Raw genomic sequence first — 22,544 nt, 5'->3', positions numbered from 1 at the left:
AAAACGTTTAATTTTGATGAGTGGTTCCTGAGATACAACCGGTCAAAGTTAATCGGCATTTACAGCAAAGATATAAAAAATAGGATCATAATTTTTGAACCATCACCTTTTTATTTTTGGCCTCTTTGATCACACAAATTTTCATATCTTTAAAATACTCATAACATAGATTATTATAGTAAAAACTATCGATATTACGAGTGAAAATTGCCAAAAATAGCAAAATTCCAATCAAAAGTTATGTTGGAGATAATGTAATCTCAAAGTTCAAAATCGATATACGTTAAAAATGCATTTTCTCGGCTTCCCATGGAGCATTTTTCTTCATTCTTTTTTTGTTCCCAAGTAACTCGAGTAGAGCCATCTAACTAAAGTATTGTTAAATGTCAAACTTGCTTTAGTTTTGTTATAATAGATTAATTTATTTATAAGAAAAGATAACTATAATTTTTTCCACCAGTGGTAGACTTTTTTTAGATAAACTTACTACAAGTGTACCTTTTAACGTTAAAAACACAAATATTCTCATTTGAAAGCTGTATAATTATCTAAACAATCTTTATTTAAACAAATTTAAAAATTTTGTTATAACAAATACTTTAATTTATTATAACAAAACAAATGACACGTTGACATTTAAAAATGCGTTAGTTAGATGGGTCTACTCGAGTTACTTGGGATCAAAAAAAGAATGAAGAAAATTGCTCCATGGGAAGCCGAGAAAATGAATTTTTTCTTAAGGTATACCGATTTTGCACTTTGAAATTACATTTTCTCCAACCCAATTCTTGATTGGAATTTTGCTATTTTTGGCAATTTTCACACGTATTATCGATAGTTTTTATTATAATAATATATGTTATGAGGATTTTAAATATATAAAAATTGGTGTAGAGAAAATGGACAATAATAAAAAGGTGATTTGAAAATAAAAAGTTTGAAAATTATGATCCAATTGATTATATCTTTACCGTAAATGCCGGTCAACTTTGACCGGTTGTATCTCAGGAACCATCCATCACAATTAACCGTTTTATCTTTTAAAAGAAGCGGCCAGCCGCTAGTTTTCCAATACCGTTTTCATGATGTAATTTAATTTAATATGTCCGAGACTATTTAGACCAGTAAGGATCTGCGAAAAAACGTCTATTTTTGGATGTGAGAGGTAGCATTCGGATTTTTGCAGATAAAGTTAGGTGACACCTACAGTAATAATAATTGACTTATGCTCCTTCTCAAATATGCCCGGAACATTAATAAAAAAATTAAAATATTTAAAAATTTCGAAAAACATCGATTTTTTTCTTTTTTATTTGCTTATAACTTTAAAACGATTCGTTTTGGAACAAAGTCGTACAGAAATAAAATATATATAATTGAATTTTGTATGATACACGACTGCTAAAAAATGTCTGAAGGTATTACCTTTTCTGCAATATAGCAATAAATACAAAATAAGGGGGCCAAATACGTCTGTTGTTATTCAATATTTTTTAACCACTTTGGTGGCACTTAGAACCTCAGTAATTCGCTTAGGAAATTATTTGTAACATACTTAAATCGTGCACCAAATTTCATTAAAATCGACTTAATAAATTTTGCATAATAAATTTCCAATCTAAATGTTTTTAAAAAAGTTCAAATTTTTTAAAATCTTTCTGAACAAAAAGTAGACCATTTAGAAGTTGGCTAATTTTGTTACATATAAAGAGGTGCTCTACCTATCTAATACACTTTACAGAATTAAAATCGGATTATTTAAGGGGCCCCAGCAATGTTTTAAATTTATAAACAATTTTTTGGCTTATAAACAAATAGCTTTGTTTAATAATAAAATAATTAATTTTTAGCAATGAAAATAATTAAAACCGGTATAATTTGACTTAAAGTTTTAAATGCTGTCAGCAGAATTGGTATTTTATTTTTTAATCATAAGTTATTCACATTCAAAAATTGCAATTTCTCGATTTTTTGAAAGTTCCACCGCGTTTATCTCGAAAAATATGCATCCTATGAAAAAACTTGTAGGAACATTTTTTGCTTAGAAGTACCCAAGAAGTACAAAAAATGTTTTATTTTGCGAAAAATCGATGTTATGTAATTCCTCAAGTTCTTTGTTTATAACAATCTTATCGACATCCGGATCAACTGTTACCCAAAAAATTCGTGTTCTACGGGTCAAAATACATAAAAAAACTTGGGTATATCCATCTAAATAAAGGAGCCCGTAGCACCCCCTCCTGGCCACAGCACTAATTTGTTTATAATCAAAAAAATTGTTTATAACTTTACTTTACGTTTAAAACATTACTGAGGCTGCTTAAATAATCCGATTTCAATTCTCTAAAGTGTATTAGATAGGTGGAGTACTTCTTTATATGTAAAAAAATTGACAAATCTTTGTATGTTCTAATTTTGGTTGTGCAAGATTTTAAAAAATTTTAATTTTTTAAAAAAAAGTTTAGATTGCAAAATTATTATGCAAAATCTAGTTAGTCAATTTTAATGAAATTTGGTGTACGGTTTTAGCACATTACAAAAATTTTCTAAGCGAATTACTAAGGTTTCAAGTGTAACCTAAGTGATGGAAAATCATTAAATAAAGACAGGCTTGTTTTGCCCCCTTATTTTATATTTATTGCTATTTTGAAGCAAGGGTGATAAATTAAGACATTTTTAACCAATCGCATCTGATAGAAAATTTAATTATCTTTGTTTTATTCCTTTAGGACTTTGTTCTAAAGTGAATAGTTTTTATAAGCAAAAAAAGTAGAAAAAAAAAAGAGATTTTTTGAAAATTTTTAATATTTTGTTTTTTTTTTTTTATTAAAGTTCCGAGCATATTTGAGAAGGAGCATAAATCAATTATTATTAACGAAGTTATCACCTAACTTTATCCGCAAAAAATCTGAATGCCACCTCTCACATTCACCTAAAAACAGATCCTTACTGGTCTAATTTGTTTATAAGCCAAAAAATTGTTTATAATTTTAAAATATTCCTGAGGCCGCTTACATAGTCCAATTTTAATTCTGTAAAGTACATTAGATAGGTACAGTGTCTTTTTATACAAAAACCATAGTTATTCTTATGTATCTTAATTATTGTGGTTATTATAGAGACCGTAATTTTTTTTAATTAACAATTCAATTGTTGCTTAACTGTTCATTCAATTTCCAGCGGCTTCAGGAATTATAATCTATACGAAAAGAGCTTTTATATTAGCAAGTTATTTAATTATTGATAAACAATTACTTATCTAAAATTTTATTTGAAAATTAAAGATTTTGTTGGAAAAACCTGGATTTCCCGGGGAAAGCTTTGTCGAAGTAAACCGAAAAAAACACGTCTCTATGCACAAGTTAATTACGGTGAATTTTGTTTGGGTGTTTTTGGTGTAAAATTAAAATCTTTGAAGTGATAGAGCAAAAACTGAAAAAAACGCAATTTCGGGGCGCCATTTTGTTTATAAAAAAAGTAGCACACTATCTGCGGACTTTGCATAATATACAATCATAAGATTCGATTCCAGCAATAAAATTGCTGGTAAATAACTTTTCCCGAAAATGGCCTATTCTCCGATAATCTGCCCAGACTAAATACCAAATAACCAGCTAAGCGCGAAATAGCCGTACATACATATTTAATGGTAGGGGAGCCCAAGCGGGAATTTTTGCAGTTACTCGAGCGCGTCAGAATATTATATGGGGAGAAACCTGGTACCCTGCAGATGTACCTACCTCTACCATATATTGTCTCTTAACACAGGGAAGTTCGTTCAGGGGGCCCAAAAAAAATCTATCCTTAAAAATACTCGAAATTGTCAGATTAAGATAAGGTAAGTTAACATGCAAAATAGTGTATATGTCCAAAATCTTAAGGCGGCTGCACAATTGCCCGGGAACGGGAACGAGAACGGAAACGGGAACGGGAAAAAAGTTAACCTCTACGTAAATTAATGTTGTAGATACACAATAACCGAGAACGAGACGCAGTCCGGTAACGGGAACGGGAAAGTTGACCATGTTTTAACTTTCTCGTTTCCGTTGTATTCCCGGAACCAATCAGAAGGCAGTATTAAGAATACTGTCAAATGCCCAATAAAAATTTGTTATTAGAAGTGTGTGACCAAGTTTTAGTGACAATTTTGATACATTTTGCATTAAAATAAATGACGAAAAATTGATTTCTTTATTGGAAAAATGTCCTCATCCGTATGATTGATGTAGATCATAGTACGTACTTATATGGTAATAAGATACAATAATAATATAAATATTTGAATGATATGCTTTTTATCTTTATGCTGACGAACCTTTGCGACTGCACACATATTATGTAAATTAGTTCCAAGATCATAAAAAACGAAAATATTAAAAGCTCGTCATCAAATAAATCCATATTTTTAGAGTTAACAGACATGTTCTTTTAATAAAATTAGAAAAAGATAGTTCCACAAAATTTATTTTGAGAAGAAAAATAATTAATAGCACAAGTGACAGTGACACAAAACAGCTGTTTACCATTTAATTGTGAATCTGCTGATGCTTTCAGTTTCCGTTCTCGTTCCCGTTTCCGATCTCGTTCCCGTTCCCGGTCAATTGTGCAGCCGCCTTTACAATTTGAGGAGCGTAAGAGAATGGGCGAGTCAAAAATTTTCTCAAAAAAAGCGAATATTTCGCGAAATGAACGTCAGATCGAAAAACTAAAAAATACGTCTTCAATATTTTTTAAAAATCTATCGAATGGTACTAAAGTAGACCCCTCACGGAGGGGGGAGGGGGGTAAATTTAAAATTTTAAATACAAACCCCGCGATATTTCGAAAAATGAACATCAGATCGAAAAACTGCAAAATACACTTTCAAAATATTTTTGAAAAATCTATCGAATGGTACCAAACACGAGACCCCACGGAGGTGGGGTGTGGGTTACTTTAAAATCTTAAATGGGACCCCCAAATTTTTATTGCAGATTTGGATTCTTTACGTAAAAATAAGCAACTTTTATTCGAGACATTTTTTCGAATTATGGATAGATGGCGCTATAATCGGAGAAAACAATTGCTGGAAATGGAAAATAAATTAAAAAATATAAAGTCCCCACTAAAATGGACCATTTACTTAACTTTTTTTGGTTTTAGGACCTAATAATCACAACCCAATAGGTCCCCATAACGCTCGAGTGACTGCAAATTTAGCATACTTTGCTCTCCTACCATAATGCCTTAAACAATTTTTTTAGTATTGAGGTATGACCGATTTAGCTGTCTTACTCTTTCTTCGTACACACTCGGAAGTCATTTTTACTATTATCACTATAATTCACTATTACCTACTTTTATTATTATTTTGTTTCTTATAAATTTATATATGTTACTATTAATTATATATTTTTTTATAATCTTTTCTTATTTAATATCGAAAGTGCACACTGACAAGGACAGAACACTTTAAGTTTTACGGTGCAGTGCAAAATAGTGCATATACAGTGCAAGATGACATTTTGATTAGTTTGTAATTAATCATATTATAGTAGAATGTTTGGAGATACATATTTTTACTATTCTCATACATTATTATTAATACTTTTAGCTTGACACAATTTTGTTTAATTTATTTTCAATTTATTTTGTATTATTTTATGCAGTATTTCTATAATAATTTTAGAAAAACTCATCCAACGCTTCAACAGGGCGTTCATATAAGTACTATTGACACCTTTTATTTTTAACGATTTTAGAAATAGTACAATTGATGATGATCAATTGATTGAATGATCAATTAATTCAGATTGCCTTCTGTATACCAATAACTGTCTTTTTATTCTTAAAATGTATCTAAAGTTCACGCTCATATTCTAAGCAAAGTTTGTTAACCTATTGCAATATTGAGTCAATACATAAAAAAGGAATATTTCTATGACCCTAATATATTAATTTTAATTGGTTTACAATAACGTGTTCACAGATAACACTTTTATCAAGCTTCTAGACGGCATCCTTTAAATTAAACTGCAGGAAATAATTTAGATAGCATAATTATTATAAGTATATTCTTAGATTTCCTGACTACAGTCTCTTAAGATTTTAATAAGTTCTCTGGTATATAGATATTTTTGAAATAGTTTTAAAACAACACATATTTTTCAAAAAAATTTTAGATTATTGTCATCTATAACAATAGTTACCACTTAAGACCTAGTACTAAAATGAATAGGTTTAAGGATGAAATAAGCGCATTATATGGCATTATCGAATAATAAAGGGTTTCAAATTAAAACATTATAGTCTAAGAGCTAGTGAACCCTCCGACTAACGGTCTTCCTGTAAGGCTAGAAATTTGTATAGTGATAATTCATAGTACACCAAGACTAAAAGCCATGACCTGGCAGGCATCAGCCCTAGGCGTGTATCTACCAGGTGAATCGAAAACATAGCTTAGGGGGAAAATAAACTTTCTCCTGTAAAGTTTAAATTTAAATTTAGGTATGTGTCTGAGTAAGTCATTTAGAAGAAATGTGTACAATGACAGGCGATTCTGAACAGCATAAGACCTTGCCAGGCGAGGGGAAAAATTAGGGGTTTTTCCTAAAATTTTTTTTTGCATCGAACAAATTTTTTTTTAGGTATTTTGAACTATTCCAAACAGAAAAGGTCTTTAGTTACTTTTCTCTTAGATTAATAGTTTTTGTTATATAAGCGATTAAAAATTTTGAAAATTGCGAAATCGGCCATTTTTAACCCTAAATCGGTCATTTAACTAAAAATTTCAAAGTTGCCAAGATAGGTAGATATTCTTTAAACATTGGTTGATGAAGTCCCGAACAAAATACAATATCGAAAACCCCTTTGTTTTTTAATTGTTAATCAAGCGGGCGCGACACTGTAGTATAAGTGAGGACGTTTGAGTTTGCATAAATTCATTATCTCGAGAATGGATAAATTTGAAGAGAAATCCTCAGACAGGTCGATTTTTATTTTTGAATTAGTACTTTTTGGCGTATATATAATACTAGTGACGTAATCCATCTGGGCGTGATGACGTAATCGATGGTTTTTTTAAATGAGAGTAGGGATTGTGTGATAGCTCATTTGAAAGGTTAGTTAATTCTCTATTCAGTAAAGTAAACATTAACATAATTATTTATATAGGGTGTATAAAAATTTTTTTTATTAAATTAATTTAGACAAAAAGAAAAAAAATTTGTACACCCTGTATAAATAATTATGTTAATGTTTATATTACTGAATAGATAATTAAATAAACTTTCAAATGAGCTATCACACAACCCCTACTCTTATTTAAAAAAATCATCTATTACATCATCACGCCCAGATGGATGACGTCACTAGTGTTATACAGGGTGTCCAGAAACTCTACCGACAAACGAAGACAGGAGATTCTTCAGATAATTTTAAGATAATTTAACCCAATTCACTTAGTCCGAAAATGCTTCCTAAGGGAGCTAGAGCTCTTTGAAGATGGCGTCTTGTAATTAGTTTTTCTTAAATACCTCCAGAATGCTTCTATTTAGAAAAACAAAAATTGGTGCGCGTATTTATCTTCAAGATATAAATCTAATCCATCTATTTCAAATTTCTAGTACCGATCATAGGCGTCCGTTTTAGGTAGGGCAACGGTTATTTTATCGCATAACTTTTTTATCTTTAACTTTTATGCATTTCTGACACTGGATTATTAAATTGTGAAGTATTCTAGTACTAAAAGATACTCTTGTTTTAAATCGGTAGGACACACCGTTTTCTAGAAAAATCGATTTGAAAATTTTTCGCTTTATGAATTAAAAAAAAATTTCAAAAAAAAACTGTTTAGAAAGACGAAAACTGGTACATTTATTTATATTCCAGAGATAAATCGATTTCATTAATTGCGAATTTCTAGTACTGGTCATAGGCGTCCGTTTGGGGTAGATCAACTGTTATTTTATAACATACCTTTCTTGTCTTGAATTTTTGAGCATTTTTGACACTAGATTATTAAATTATGAGGTATTCGAGTACTAAAAGTTACTCTTACTTTATGTTGGTAAAATACTTCGTTTTTTGTAGAAAAGTTCTTTCAATTTTTTTTCAAATTCCAAAAACGAAAAACTTTCAAATCGATATTTCTAGAAAACGGTGTGTCCTATCGACTTAAAACAAGAGTATCTTTAAGTACTAGAATACCTTACAATTTAATAATCCGGTGTCAGAAATGCATAAAAGTTAAGGACAAAAAAGTTATGCGATAAAATACCCGTTGCTCTACCCAAAACGGACGCCTATGACCGGTACTAGAAATTTGCAATGGATGGAATCGATTCATCTCTGAAAAGTAAATATACATACCAATTTTCGTTTTTCTAAATAGAAGCGTTCTAGAGGTATTTAAGAAAAACTAATTTCATGACGCCATCTTCAAAGAGCTCTAGCTCCCTTAAGAAGCATTTTAGGACTAGGAGAATTGGGCTGAATTATCTTAAAATTATCTAAGGAATCTCCTGTCTTCGTTTGTCGGTAGAGTTTCTGGATACCCTGTATATATGCCAAAAAGTCCTAATTTAAAAATAAAAATCGACCTGTCTGAGGATTTCTCTTCAAATTTGCCCATTCTCGAGATAATAAATTTATGCAAACTCAAACGTCCTCACTTATACTACAGTGTCGCGCCCGCTTGATTAGCAATTCAAAACAAAGGGGTTTTCGATATTGTATTGCAAAAAAACTCTTCAGAATTTCATCAATCAATGTTTAAAGAATATCTACCTACCTTGGCAACATTTAAATTTTTAGTTAAATGGATTTAGGGTTAAAAATGGCGGATTTCGCAATTTTCAAAATGTTTAATCGCTTATATAACAAAAACTATTAACCTAAGAGAAAAGTCACCAAAGACCTTTTCTGTTTGGAATGATTCAGAAAACCTAAAAAAACTTTGTTCGATGCAAGAAAAATAATTTTAGGAAAAACCCCTAATCTTTCCCCTCGCCTGGCAAGGTCTTATGCTGTTCAGAATCGCCTGTCATTGTACACATTTCTTCTGAATGACTTACTGAAACACATACTTAAATTTAAACTTTACAAGAGAAAGTTTATTTTCCCCTAAAGTAGGCACTTTTCGATTCACCTGGTAGATACACGTGCAGGGCTGATGCCTGCCAGGTCGTGAGTTTTAGCCTTGGTGTGCTATGGATTATCACTATACAAATTTCTAGCCTTACAGGAAGAACGTTAGTCGGAGGATTCACTAGCTCTTAGACTATATTTGCAAGATTATACAGGGTGTAACAAAAATAGAGGTCATAAATTAAATCACATATTCTGGCACCAAAAATAGTTCGAATGAACCTAACTTACCTTAGTACAAATATGCACATAAAAAAAGTTACAGCCCTTTGAAGTTACAAAATGAAAATCGATTTTTTCGAATATATCGAAAACTATTGGAAATTTTTTATTGAAAATGGACATGTGGCATTCTTATGGCAGGAACATCTTAAAAAAAATTATAGTAAAATTTGTGCACCCCATAAAAATTTTATGGGGATTTTGTTCCCTTAAACCCCCTTAAACTTTTGTGAACGTCTCAATAAAATTATTATTGTGGTACCATTAGTTAAATTCAATATTATTTAAACTTTTTTGCCTCTTAGTATTTTTTCGATAAGGCAGTTTTTATCGAGTGTAAGCTTATTTTTCAATATGTTTACATAAAAATTTTATGGGGGTTTTGTTCTTTTAAACCCCCCAAATGTTTGTTTACGTTCCAATTAAAATATTACTGCGGTACCATTAGTTAAACACAGTGTTTTTAAAACTTTTTTGCCTCTTTGTATTTTTTCGAAAAGGCGCCTTTTATCGAGATGTGACTTCTTTTTTAATATGGTTCAAGATATCCCTAAAAATGTAAATCATAAATAAATGTTCATATTATTACCAAGTCTCCATAATCGTACTTAACCATATACAAATATGTGGTGGATTTGACAAATATTCGAAATATCTCGATAAAAACTGACTTTTCGAAAAAATACTAAGAGGCAAAAAAGTTTTAAAAACATTGTGTTTAACTAGTGGTACTACAAAAATAATTTAATTGGAACGTACACAAAAGTTTGGGGGGGGGTTAAAGGAACAAAACACCCATAAAATTTTTATGGGGTATCCAAATTTCACTATAATTTTTTCTTAAGATGATACTGCCATAAGAATGCCACATGTCCATTTTCAATAAAAAATCTCCAATAGTTTTCGATACATTCGAAAAAATCGATTTACATTTTGTAACTTTAAAGGGGCTGTAACTTTTTTTATGTGCACATTTGTACTAAGGTAAGTTAGGTTCAATCGAATTATTTTTGGTCCCATAATATGTGATTAAATTTATGACCTGTATTTTTGTTACGCCCTGTATAATAATGTAATATTTAATATATTATACACACACCCAAACTTATATGGAATCACCATGTATTTCAAAGTAATATTTATTTCTTTTGAAAAAACTTGTTATTGTTGCTAAGATTAAAGGTTTTTATTGAAAATAAACAATCGGTAATAAGACAATCGGATAGTGCAAACCGGTACGGTATAGATTATTTGCTTGAGTTGCAAGTTGAACGAAAATAAATAAACTAACTTTTGCGTCCAAAAACGAAAATATGCCTCATGTGGGGTTATAGAACTTACAACGAGGAAAGATTATTGGTCTTGTGGAGAAAGTAATGTTCTCAGATGGACATAGTTGCAGAGCTAGGAGTAATACAGGGCGTTCTCTCCAAAACATATGCTAGGTAACAGAAACTAGGAAAGCTCAAAAAAAAGCAAGGAAATGACGCCAAAAGTAATAACGGCTCTCCACGATCGTTAAATTGTCCAATCAGCTGGAAGACACCCAACCATTTCTCACCTGCAGCTCCAAAGGCAACTTTTGGAAGCTACAGGTGTAACTGTTTCAGTTGAAAGGATAAGAAGAAGAGTTCGTACCAAGAAGTATACAGCAGGTGACAGTTATGGGTTACCGAGTTATTCAGGCAGCACAAGATTGATCGCCTAAATTGGTGTCTTCACCACCAAAACTTGACGAAATGTGCTATTTTCAAAAACCGTCAGAATTTAATGTAATCAGATGGAAAATCAGATGACTCACGAAATCGTGTAAGAGATTGAGAAAGACAAGCAAGAACGAAGACTGTCAGATCTGTTCACAATTATACAAGGGAAAGTGTAATGTTCTGGAGAGGAATTGTGGACCGTAAAAAAAACTCCTTTAATTTTAATCCAATCAACTTTAACTGCTCACAGGTATGTTGATAACCTGTAGTCAGGCTCTGGAGAGGCGCAACAGGAGAAAATTTAATTTTATTGCATGATAATGTACCTCTACATACCATTAGAGTGACTACAGACATCATTGAAGCAGAAGCTATCCCTTGTTTGGAGTGGCCTGCTTGCTCACTCGAGCTTAATTCTATAGAGTATTTGTGGGATATGCTTAAAAGAAAAATTGGAGCTCGTCGAGATAACCCACAAAACACCACAAGGCTAGTACAAACTGCTTTTAAAGGATGGAGCAACCTACCACAACAAAATGTTGATAATTTGATTAGGAGCGTGCCCACGCAAACTGAAGCTTGCATAAGGGCTAGAGGTGATAACACTGACTACCACAGAATACAAAAAAAATAAATAAAATCAAAATAAACAGTATTCGTTTTACATTGAGATTTTGTATGCTATTGACTTTAAAACAACTACTTTCAATTTGTTTGTTAAATACGTTATTGTTTTATTTAATTGTTATGTATTTGTTATTAAATTGCTTTCAAATAAATATTGTTTGACTTCGTGTGTTCGTTTTTTTAAATTCGTCCGAAATAATAAGAAATATCAGGTGATTCCATATAAGTTTGGGTGTGTGTACATATACAATCAACCCAGAACAAAATAAAAACGAGACACAAATAACAACAGGGCTTGTAACATCAAAAGTATTAAAGCAAGGATGTTGCTGTCCCCCACTTTATTTAAAATATACCTCGAAAGTGTTTTAAAAAGATGGAAACAAAAATGTAAAACAATAGGGATACCAATCACCAAAACTGTAGTATATACAGCGTGTCTACTTGAGTTGGAAACATATGGGAAACTTTTTTATTATTAATTTTACAAAAAAAAGTTATTCTTTATAAAAAGTTCTGCATGCCCCAAAACCTAAGATTCAATTATCAGATATCAAATTTTCTCAATATTATTCAAGGTATGTCAAAAAATATGAATTTCGGCTAAGGGTAAAGTACCTTTATTTCTCTCAATATCGAAAATTCTTATTATGAAAAGTTGTTTGGAAATAAAAACCAAGCTCAAATATGTAATTACATGCTTCTAATTGGAAAAAAATATTTTCCAAATTTTTCTCAAATTTATTGATACTAACTTCGTTTTTATTCATTACACATACGATAACTCTTTTATTATTACTTTTACGAAAAAAAGGTATTCTTTATAAAAATCTCTGTATGTCCTAAGACCGAAGATTCAACCAACAGATATGACATTTTATTAATTTTATACGAGTTATGTCAAAAAATATGAATTTCACTCAAGAGTAAAGTACCTTTATTTTTCACAATATTGAAAACGGTTATTAAAAAAGTTGTTTAGAATTAAAAACTATGTGTCAATATGCAATTACATCCTTCTAATTGAAATACTGTGAAATATAAAGGTGCTATAATATTGAGCGAATTTCATATTTTTTGACACACCTCGTATAAAATTAATAAAAGTTGATATATCATGGTTGTATCTTAGATTTTAGACCATGCAAAGTTTTTTATGAAGAATAACTTTTTTTCGTAAAATGAATAATAAACGAGTTATGATATTTGTAATAATTAAAAACCATGTTGGGTATCCATAAATTTGAGAAAAATATCTTTTTTTTCAATAAGAAGCATGTAATTGCATATTTCATCTTAGTTTTTAATTCTAAACAACTTTTTATTCTAAGAATTTTCGATATTGAGAGAAATAAAGGTACTTTACCCTTAGCCGAAATTCATATTTTTTGACATACCTCGTATAATATTGAGAAAATTTGATATCTGATAATTGAATCTTAGGTTTTGGGGCATGCAGAACTTTTTATAAAGAATAACTTTTTTTCGTAAAATTAATAATAAAAAAGTTTCCCATATGTTTCCAACTCAAGTAGACACGCTGTATATGTTACACTCAAACTCCGAATTCGTACAATGTCCGAAATTTTTACTCACTTCGCGATGTGGACAACGTGAACTACCCATGTCGCGGAGTGAGCAATTTATTCGGACATGGGCCGAAGCAAAATACTCAGAACGCGTTATGGGCAAAGGAAAGTACTCAATTGCCGAAATAAACACGTTCACCGGAGATTGAGCAAAACCATAATACCCATAACCCGACGTGGATAATCTATTTTACCTTCATCGGCTTGTGGGTATTTGTAATTTACGCAAACCGCTAAAAGCCTTCAAACACAACCACACCCTACACTAATTTCATAATAACATATAAAATAAAATCAAATTTTCCTTGAAATTCCATTTATTTTATGTATACTTATGTTACAAAAAACATGTATTTACTTGTAATGTATATTTAAAAAAAACTATACAGTAAAATACAACAAGTGTCTTATTATTGAAAATAGAAAAAAATATATTAAACGTTTTCATACATATACGTCTTTTATACGAGTCTTTTTCATACATGTACCATGTACCACTTTCAATGTGTATTACAGTTCTTTTCAGAAAATATTCACTTTACTTGTTAGCACAAGGAGTGCTACCGTGACATTTAGAATTACATTTTATGTTTGATTTTACACATTTGCAAGATTTGCCCGAACAGTTCTTCTTGCATTCACATCTGACGAAACCTTGTTTGGACCTGGATGACATCATTGCTTCTATACGGACATTGAGCTGTTCATCGGTTACATCGATGTTATTAATAAATTTAGTACATGGGGGTGACATGTCTCGACCTGCACGCCTGAACCGTGAGAAATGAATTTAGGAGTTTGCGCAAACTAGAAATACCTACAACCCGACATGGGTAAAATAGATTACCCACGTCGGGTTATGGGTGTTATGGTTTTGCTCAATCTCCGGTGAACGTGTTTATTTCGGCAATTGAGTACTTTCGTTTACCCACGACGCGTTCTGGGTATTTTGCTTTGGCCAATGTCCGAATAAAACGCTAATTCCGCGACGTGGGTAATTCACGTTGTCCACATCGAGAAGTGATTAAAGATTTCAGACATTGTCCGAATTCGGAGTTTGAGCCTAACATATACACTCAACTTTGCAGACGATCAAGTAATAATGGCTCAAGATTATGACGATTTAAACTATATGGCCCGAAAATTAATTGAAGACTAGTATAAGTACGCTAATTACTGGCTCGGGAATTCAAACCCAGAAATTACGCTATAGAGGATGAGACAGGTAATATGGTAAGCGATATGGATGCGGTTCTGGAGACTTGGAAGAAATACTGCACAGAACTCTATAAAGCTGATACCTCTAACATTAATCATATAACAGCAATGCAAGTCTCAACAGCAACCCTAGAACCAAATATTCTAAGGTCTGAAGTCGATGAAGCCAAAAACACCTTAAAAGAAATAAATCACCTGGTTGCGATGACATCACGGCAGAACTTTTACACAACATGGGTGAACATGGTCTCCAGTTAATGTGGAGACTGTGCAATCATGTATGGAGAATCGGCAAATGGCCCAGTGATTGGTGTACCGCACTATTTACTTCCATTTATAAGAAAGGCGTAACCACAAAATGTAGTAACTACCGAACCATTTCACTAATTTCACACCCAAGTAAAATTCTGTTGAGAATCATCAAGTGTCGCATGCAGACATACCTGGATAGACAAATACCACAAGAACAGGTAGGATTCGTGAAGAGTAAAGGCACAAGGGAGCAAATTTTTAATATGCGACAACTCATTGAGAAAGCACGAGAATTCAAAATTCCGATGATCATCTGCTTTCTGGATTATCATAAGGCATTTAACTGTGTAAACTGGATAGTTTTGTGGAAAGTTCTACATGAGATGGGGGTTCCTGATCATCTGTCAGCTCTGGTGAAAAGCCTATATGAGAACAGTGAAACCAGAATAAGAATTAAAAACCATAAGTCCGATCCTTTTAAAATAGGCAGAGGAGTCCGACAAGGATGTATTCTCTCTCCAGGTCTTTCTAATTTCTATGGGGAATATATAATGAGAAAAGCACTCGACAAATGGAATGGCGGTATTTCTATCGCAGGAAAGAAGATCTCAAATATCAGATATGCAGATGGTAAAACATTAATAACTGCATCCGAAGAAGAAATGTCCAGCCTGCTGTAGCTAGTGGAAGCCGAAAGCAACAGATGTGGTCTCAAGATCAGTAAACAAAAAACAAAAATTATGATAGTAGATTATTCAAATTCACTTCAGACAACAGGAGCCTTGGATCAGTTTGAAGCGGTTAATGAGTTCAATTATCTAGGATCCTACATCAGTAATACAGGATCTTGTGAAACAGAAATACGTAGGAGAATAGGCATGGCCAAAAACGCTATGAGTCGATTATCGAAAATCTGGAAAGATTGCACTTTATCGAAGAACATCAAAATAAGATTAGTACGTGCCTTAATTTTTCCCATATTAAATTATGGATCCGAAACATGGACAATGAAATCAGACGACAGAAAAAGGATTGACGCCTTTGAAATGTGGTGCTGGAGAAGAATGCTTCGGATCTCATGGACGGAACAGAGAACAAATCACTCAATCCTCCAAGAGCTTAATATTCAAACTCGACTTTCCTCTATTTGCCTCTCCACCATCTTAAAATTTTTCGGCCATATTGCAAGAAAAAGTGATGATAATCTTGAGAGACTTATAATTAAAGACCGGATTATATGTTTTTTGCATATCGATAACCATCAAAGATACAATCAAACGCTTCAGGATGTGGACGAATTATGATAATTAAAGGCGTTTGACACTAATTTAATTTTACATATTTAGAATATTTTCTGTTTTTTAACATATTTTGATGGCTTGAACATATTTTCGACCGTTTGACATATTTTTAACATATTTTGGCATATTTTTAACATATTTTGGCATATTTTGACATATTTTTGGCTGTAAACAGCTTGACACAGTTAACCATGTAACAATGGTTAGGTTTATAAATGATGCATTCATGAACTTTTTCCTTCCCGACATTGTTCCAGCTAACAAAATCTTGCTTATGGTTTCCGATGCTGCGTCATACATGGTCAAATCTGACCAACAACTAAAAGTTTTATATCCCAATTTAATTCATGTGACGTGTTTGGTGCATGGTTTAGACAGAGTGGCGGAAGAAATTCGAAATTCATTTCCTACATTTAATAGTTTAATTAGCAACGTGAAGAAAATATTTGTAAAATCGCCTTTAAGGATTCAGATATATAAAGAAAAATTACCAAATACTCCTTTGCCACCGGAGCCTATAATCACAAGTTAGGGAACATATTTAAAAGCTGCCTGTTTTTATGCGGAACATTTTCTCCCTATAAAAGAACTAATTTTATGTTTTGAAGAAACAAATATTGGTGCGATTTCAAAATGCAAATCAAGTTTAGAAAACAGATCACTGCACAATGAGCTTTGTTTTATTAAATCGAATTATGAATTTGTTTATAAAACCATCCTCAATCTTGAAACTGAATCGTTTCCACTACAAGAGTCCCTTAATTTAATTCAGAAATTTAAGGAAAACGCTGAAGAAGTTTCTGGAAGGATTGGACAATCAATAAATAAAAAATGGATTGAAACTTTACAGAAAAATAGTGATTTAAAATTATTATTACAGGAAGCAAACCAAATTATTTGTGGCGATTTTGATGTCAATACCAATTTAAATGCGGAGATTGTTAATGTTTGCACCAATCACATCAGTTGATGTTGAACAAAGATTTTCAACATACAAATTACTACTAACGGATAGGCGGCATAATTTTACTATTGAAAATATTTAAAAACATTTGATTGTGAATTGTTTTTATAAGAAGGAATAAAATGTAGAAACGTAAGTAATAGTAATAGGTACTAAATAGGTATACATTCGTATATTTAGGTTAATTTTGTCAATATATGTACTTACCGTTATTTAATAAAACTTTTATACATTTTTTAATGCATATTTTCTTGTTACTTTAAAATGTTTTTCACATATTCCACATATTTGGAACATATTTTAAACTTTTAGGGAATATTTTCAACATATTTTACTCATATTTCAGACATATATATGCACATATTTCAGTCAAATCAGGAACATATAATCCGGTCTTTACTTATAATTTCGGGAAACGTTGAAGGACGCAAAAGTAGAGGTCGCTCACCTACTCGATGGACGGATCAAGTACAGAAAGCCAGTGGAAAAACATTTTCTGAATCCATGAGGGAAGCTCAGGACAGAAGCCGATGGAAAGAGATAGTTGCTTGTACTATAAGGAATCACGACACTTAGCAATGAGGAAACGACTGAGGAGGAGGATAAGTACGGGGTCTAGAAGTGAATAAAAGAAAACCGAATACCTGTGCATTGGAGGAGAACAAAAAGTCGCATATTAGACGACATGACCACGACGAACCACTGCTACGACTACAAATATCTAAGTATCAATATGTCGAAAGATCGAACATTAGAGAAAGCCATAAGAAAACGAAATACGTCAAGTAGAAAAGCCAGCACAATGTTAAACAGTATTTTACGGGACCAGTCTATCAATAAAGAAAACAAAAAGGGTATAGTAAAAATTATCACCCTATACAGCTGTGATGTATGGCTATTGAAAGAAAGAACAGTGGCAACGCTGAGAGCAACGGGAATGGAGTTTTGGAGAAGAGCAGCAGGAAGATCTGGAAAAGGAAGGACTACCAGCAAATGCATTAGAGAAATAATGGGAATTGAACGAACAATTATTACCTCCATTTTTGACCCTTCGCTTCATTACCGAACGTATTCGCTTCGTATCTGTTTAGTGTACAGATAGCAATGATCGATAACGAAGCGAAGAGTCAAAAATCGAGGCCCTGGACCTCTTAGGTAGGAAGGAATTAGCTTCTTATACATCTTCCAATATCATCATGATACTCATTGCAGCATTATGGAACCATTTAAAAATTTGTGCAGCTCTATTCGTATTCGAAGCGAATACGGGCGAATACGAATAGACCTGCACAAATTGATAAATGGTTCCATAATCCTGCAATGACTCTCATGAAGATATTGGAATATGTATAAGAAGCTAATTGAATGCAGTATGACGATTTACGACAGACAGGTTTAAAACTAAATGTTCGCACGAGTAACGAAAATAAACATATTAATAAGTATGTAAATGATAACTAAAATTAATGATACAGTCATAAATCTACCAAGAATTACGCTAGTGAAAAAACAGTTATAAAACGAAGAGACCACCAAATAGAGATCTAAAAATCTAATATGAAAACAAGCTTACATACGAATAACTGACAACATCAAAGCAAATTATGATCAAATCATAATACACCCTGCGCGTCAGATAAAACGGGCCACACACAAAATGGGTAATTTTTGATGTATAGAGTTTCCTAAAGCTGTTGTCCGATTTAGGTGATTTTTTTAATATGTTCTAGCCTTATTCTTTAGCAATATCGCTGTAAAAATATTGTTTCTAGACAGGTAAATTGTCATTGTATAGCGGGTGTACCGATCAAACTGTGTTGTTTTTTCAAAGTTCAGCACACCCTGTGGAATATGCTAGCATTTATAAAATACTGAAATTGAAACCCAACTATAGCCTCAGGTTTTCCTTAATATTCTGTTTTTTTTTATTCTTTCGCTTATGTTGGATAATAAAAAAGTTAGGTACCTTAACAACTTCATAATACCCGTATGCACGCCAATGGTGAATATAAAATTCTTAACTGTATGTCAACAAATGCGCAATAACTACCTTTTAAAACCTACAAAATTTCATTTGCATATCTTAACCAGTTTTAGAGCAATAAAATCATCAGTTTGTAAGACAAAATTCAACATCCCGTATCTCGGAAACGAAGCATTCGCGGACATATGTTTATAAAGCAAACGGTCATTATTTTTCCATACAGAATTACTCCTTAAAGTTTATCGAACTTATTTAGAAACACTCTGTATTGATGAAGAGCACGGGTAGTTGTTAAACAACATAGTACCTAACTTTTTTATTATCCAACATAAGCGAATGAATCAAACAACAAAATGTTATGAAAACCCGAGGCTGTAGTTGAGCTGAGGGTGCGGTGAACTTTAAGAAAAAAGCATAGTTTGATCGGTATACCCGGTATACAATGACAATTTACCTGTCTAGCAACAATATTATTACAGTGATATTGTTAAAGAATAAGGCTATAACATAAACAAATCACTTAGATCGGACAACAGGTTTAGGAAATACGAGACATCAAAAATGACCGATTTTGTGGGTGACCTGTTTTCTCTGACGCGCAGTGTATAAAATTAAATTATAAAATAATACCAACTAAAGACTTAAAAAGGCGGCTTGCAAAATAATATATGATGTATAGCAGACACTGAAATTGGATCACAACATTGCTCAAAACTCTCATATCGTTTATTTCTAATCTAGATTATGCAATATATGAAAGCAGTAGGGCCACAGATGTGATATTAATAAGTAGAATAGTTAACATGATTTGGAAATTAGCGCATTATTTTTTTTTAATATTTCTTTTAATATTAAAAAATTAATAATCTATTAATAATTTAAGAAAAAGATCTTCTGTGTAAGAGGTATATTTATTTGAAAATCCCAATAAAGGGCCACATTAAAAAACAGAACGTTTTCGCTCTAAAGAGAGCATCATCAGTGTTCTAAGCAAGCTCTACATGCTAAGCCACCAAAAATACATAGGTTAAAACCCTTAAAATGCCGACTAAAATCCTTACATTGGCGTGGTATATATTAAACCCTGGCGATGGGTGAAATTTAAAAAAGATATACCTCAAAGCATCATATGACTATACCACGAGCATGTGAGTGGTTGAGTTGATTTCTCTGTCTTCACAAAAAGAAAGATGAAAGACAGAGAAATCAACTCAACCACCCACATTCTGCTTTGGTGGTTAGCATGTTAGATTCTGAGTGAGTATAGCCTATAACTTTTTATAACCTTAGTCAACATTTTAAATACTTTGCATCATTTTATCTGGTTATAAACATTTTAGGATTACACTGATGATGATCGGTCAACCGATTGAAAACTAGTTATGTCTTTGATGTAGCCCTGTATAGGGATTTTAACAAATATACCTTTTATAAAGGATTGTATATTTTACGAAATTTTTTTTAGGTGTTTTGGATCATTCTGGATAAAAAGGTCTGGTATAATTTTTCTCTAAAGTTGATCGTTTTCGAGGTAAAAGCATTTTAAAATTGAAAAAAAAAAACGAAAAATGGCGATTTTCAAGGCTTAATAACTCGGTTAAAAGTTATTACTATGAAAGTCAGAAAGCGACTAAATCAAAGTTTGAATCCCCCCCTGCAAGATGCTGAAGAAATTTTTGTTATTATTTGATTACTAAGTTGTTATTTTTAAGTTATAATAAAAATTGGGCCGAAAAAATTGGTTTTTGCAATTTGATTAAAAAAAAATTTTTTTTTTAAATTTGGACCATTTTTCGCGTGGGCGACTTCTTGAACCTTATTCTGGGTTGTCTCATGAATGTGATTATGCAAAAAAATCTCATGGGAATATTTTTTCCAACGAACCCGCCGTTTTTGCCTTGTCTATATGTGTCAGCTACAACTCAAAGTTAAGAAACAATTAGCAAATCATTTGAGCGCATCTGTGTTGTTTTGTCATATTTCAAAAAAAAATGAATATACCAAGAACCTTCAATCAAAAAGTATCATAAAATAACCTTTTTAAACACTTAAACGACAAGGACATAACTGTTGTTAGTTGTGTTATAAGAATTTTAAGACCAATTGTGTATTAATGCAAAAAGTGTAACAACTTTTGTATACTTATCTGATGATGTAATTTGGTTAGCAAAAATATATTTACCCTGGACGCATACTAAAAAAAAATAAATAAATGATAAAAATGTGATAAAATCGTACATATTTTTCAAATTTGAGTTTTTGATACACTCTTTAGGGTAACTTTAATATTTTTTTGTGATTAAATAGAAATTTTTAATGATTACATTGCTTATTTTAGAGTCTTGTATTTTCAACTGAATGGTTTTCTTTTTTTTTTAGATAAAAACTAGTTTATGACTTACCTTGAGGCATCTATGAAATATATAATTAACGAAGCTATGCTTAAAATGAATACTAGAACAACCTGAAACAAAAACAGATGGTTAATAATGTATGATAATTTTTAGCATAATAATTGTATAATCAATCAGAATAAAACAATAGTATATTATTCAACGAGCATGTAATGATGGCTATTACTCACGATGATGAAGTTTGCGACACGAGCCGTAGGAGAGTGTCGTAATTCATCAGAGTGAGTAATAGCCATTACATGCGAGTAGAAGTACAGGAGAAGATGTAAACAATAACCAAGACTGCCAACAAGATCTTTGGAAAGAGTAGGCAGAAGAGGGCAGAAAGATGGTATGACGAGGAATATCGGAAACAGCTGGAAAAAAGACAAAAAATAAGGAAGACATGGATACAACTACAAACAGACAGAAGTAAAACGGAATACGACTGCCGAAAAGAAACAAGAAAAATGATATGCACAAAGAAAAGAAACTATGAACAACAAAAATATGAAGCTATGGGGAGAGATCGACCCAGACCAGGCTCCAGAGAATTCTATAAAGCTATTTTCACTTAGAAAAGAGGACATATTATAACCAATTCTATCCATACACTGAGAGACAAGCAAGGTCATATGATATTCGACGATAAAGAACTAACAGAAGAATCGAAAGGGTATTTTAGGGACCTTCTAAACATCATACAGGAAGATTAGCACAAAGAAGAGATCTATACCACAGCGGACATGCCCGTTGAAAATCCCTCTTTTGAATAAACCCAAAAGACCTTAAATAAGCTGAAAAATTACAAAGCGCCGGATACGGACGAGATACCAGCAGAACGTGTGAATATGGTGGAAACGCACTACATCGCCAAATACACCACTTGTTAGAAGAAAGTATACCAGCAATATGAAAGGAAAACATCATAGTGCCCATCCACAAAAAAGGGGACAAAACAAAATCGCGAATTATAGATGAATTTCACTCCTAAACACGGCATATAAAATCCTCTCAAACATAATTCTTAGTAGACTAACCCTCTATGTTGGAAATGTCCTAGGAGAATATCAAGCCGCTTTTAGGACAAACAGATCCACAATAGATCAACTATTCACGCTGAGACAGCTTTTAGAAAAGGGATGGGAGTATAACAGACCCA

The 22,544-nt window shown here is 32.1% G+C and overlaps 1 protein-coding gene across 5 annotated transcripts in view; it reads right to left on the bottom strand.

Annotated features, from left to right (window-relative positions):
* LOC114336268 (calcium-activated potassium channel slowpoke) overlaps positions 1–22,544 on the bottom strand; it is a 663,340-nt gene that overhangs the window by 565,002 nt on the left and 75,794 nt on the right. For 4 of the 5 annotated variants that reach the window (XM_050659851.1, XM_050659850.1, XM_050659854.1 and 1 more), the window contains exons 2-3: positions 21,392–21,453; positions 21,172–21,183 (exon numbers count right to left, since the gene is read on the bottom strand). In XM_050659851.1, coding sequence (XP_050515808.1) covers positions 21,172–21,183; positions 21,392–21,453 — 74 coding nt within the window. The remainder of the gene's footprint in view (positions 1–21,171; positions 21,184–21,391; positions 21,454–22,544) is intronic. The other variant, XM_050659852.1, reaches the window with a different exon arrangement.

The sequence above is a fragment of the Diabrotica virgifera genome, chromosome 8, assembly GCF_917563875.1.
Source record: "Diabrotica virgifera virgifera chromosome 8, PGI_DIABVI_V3a".
Lineage (NCBI taxonomy): Eukaryota > Metazoa > Arthropoda > Insecta > Coleoptera > Chrysomelidae > Diabrotica > Diabrotica virgifera.
This window is presented reverse-complemented; position numbering and strand designations above follow the sequence as displayed.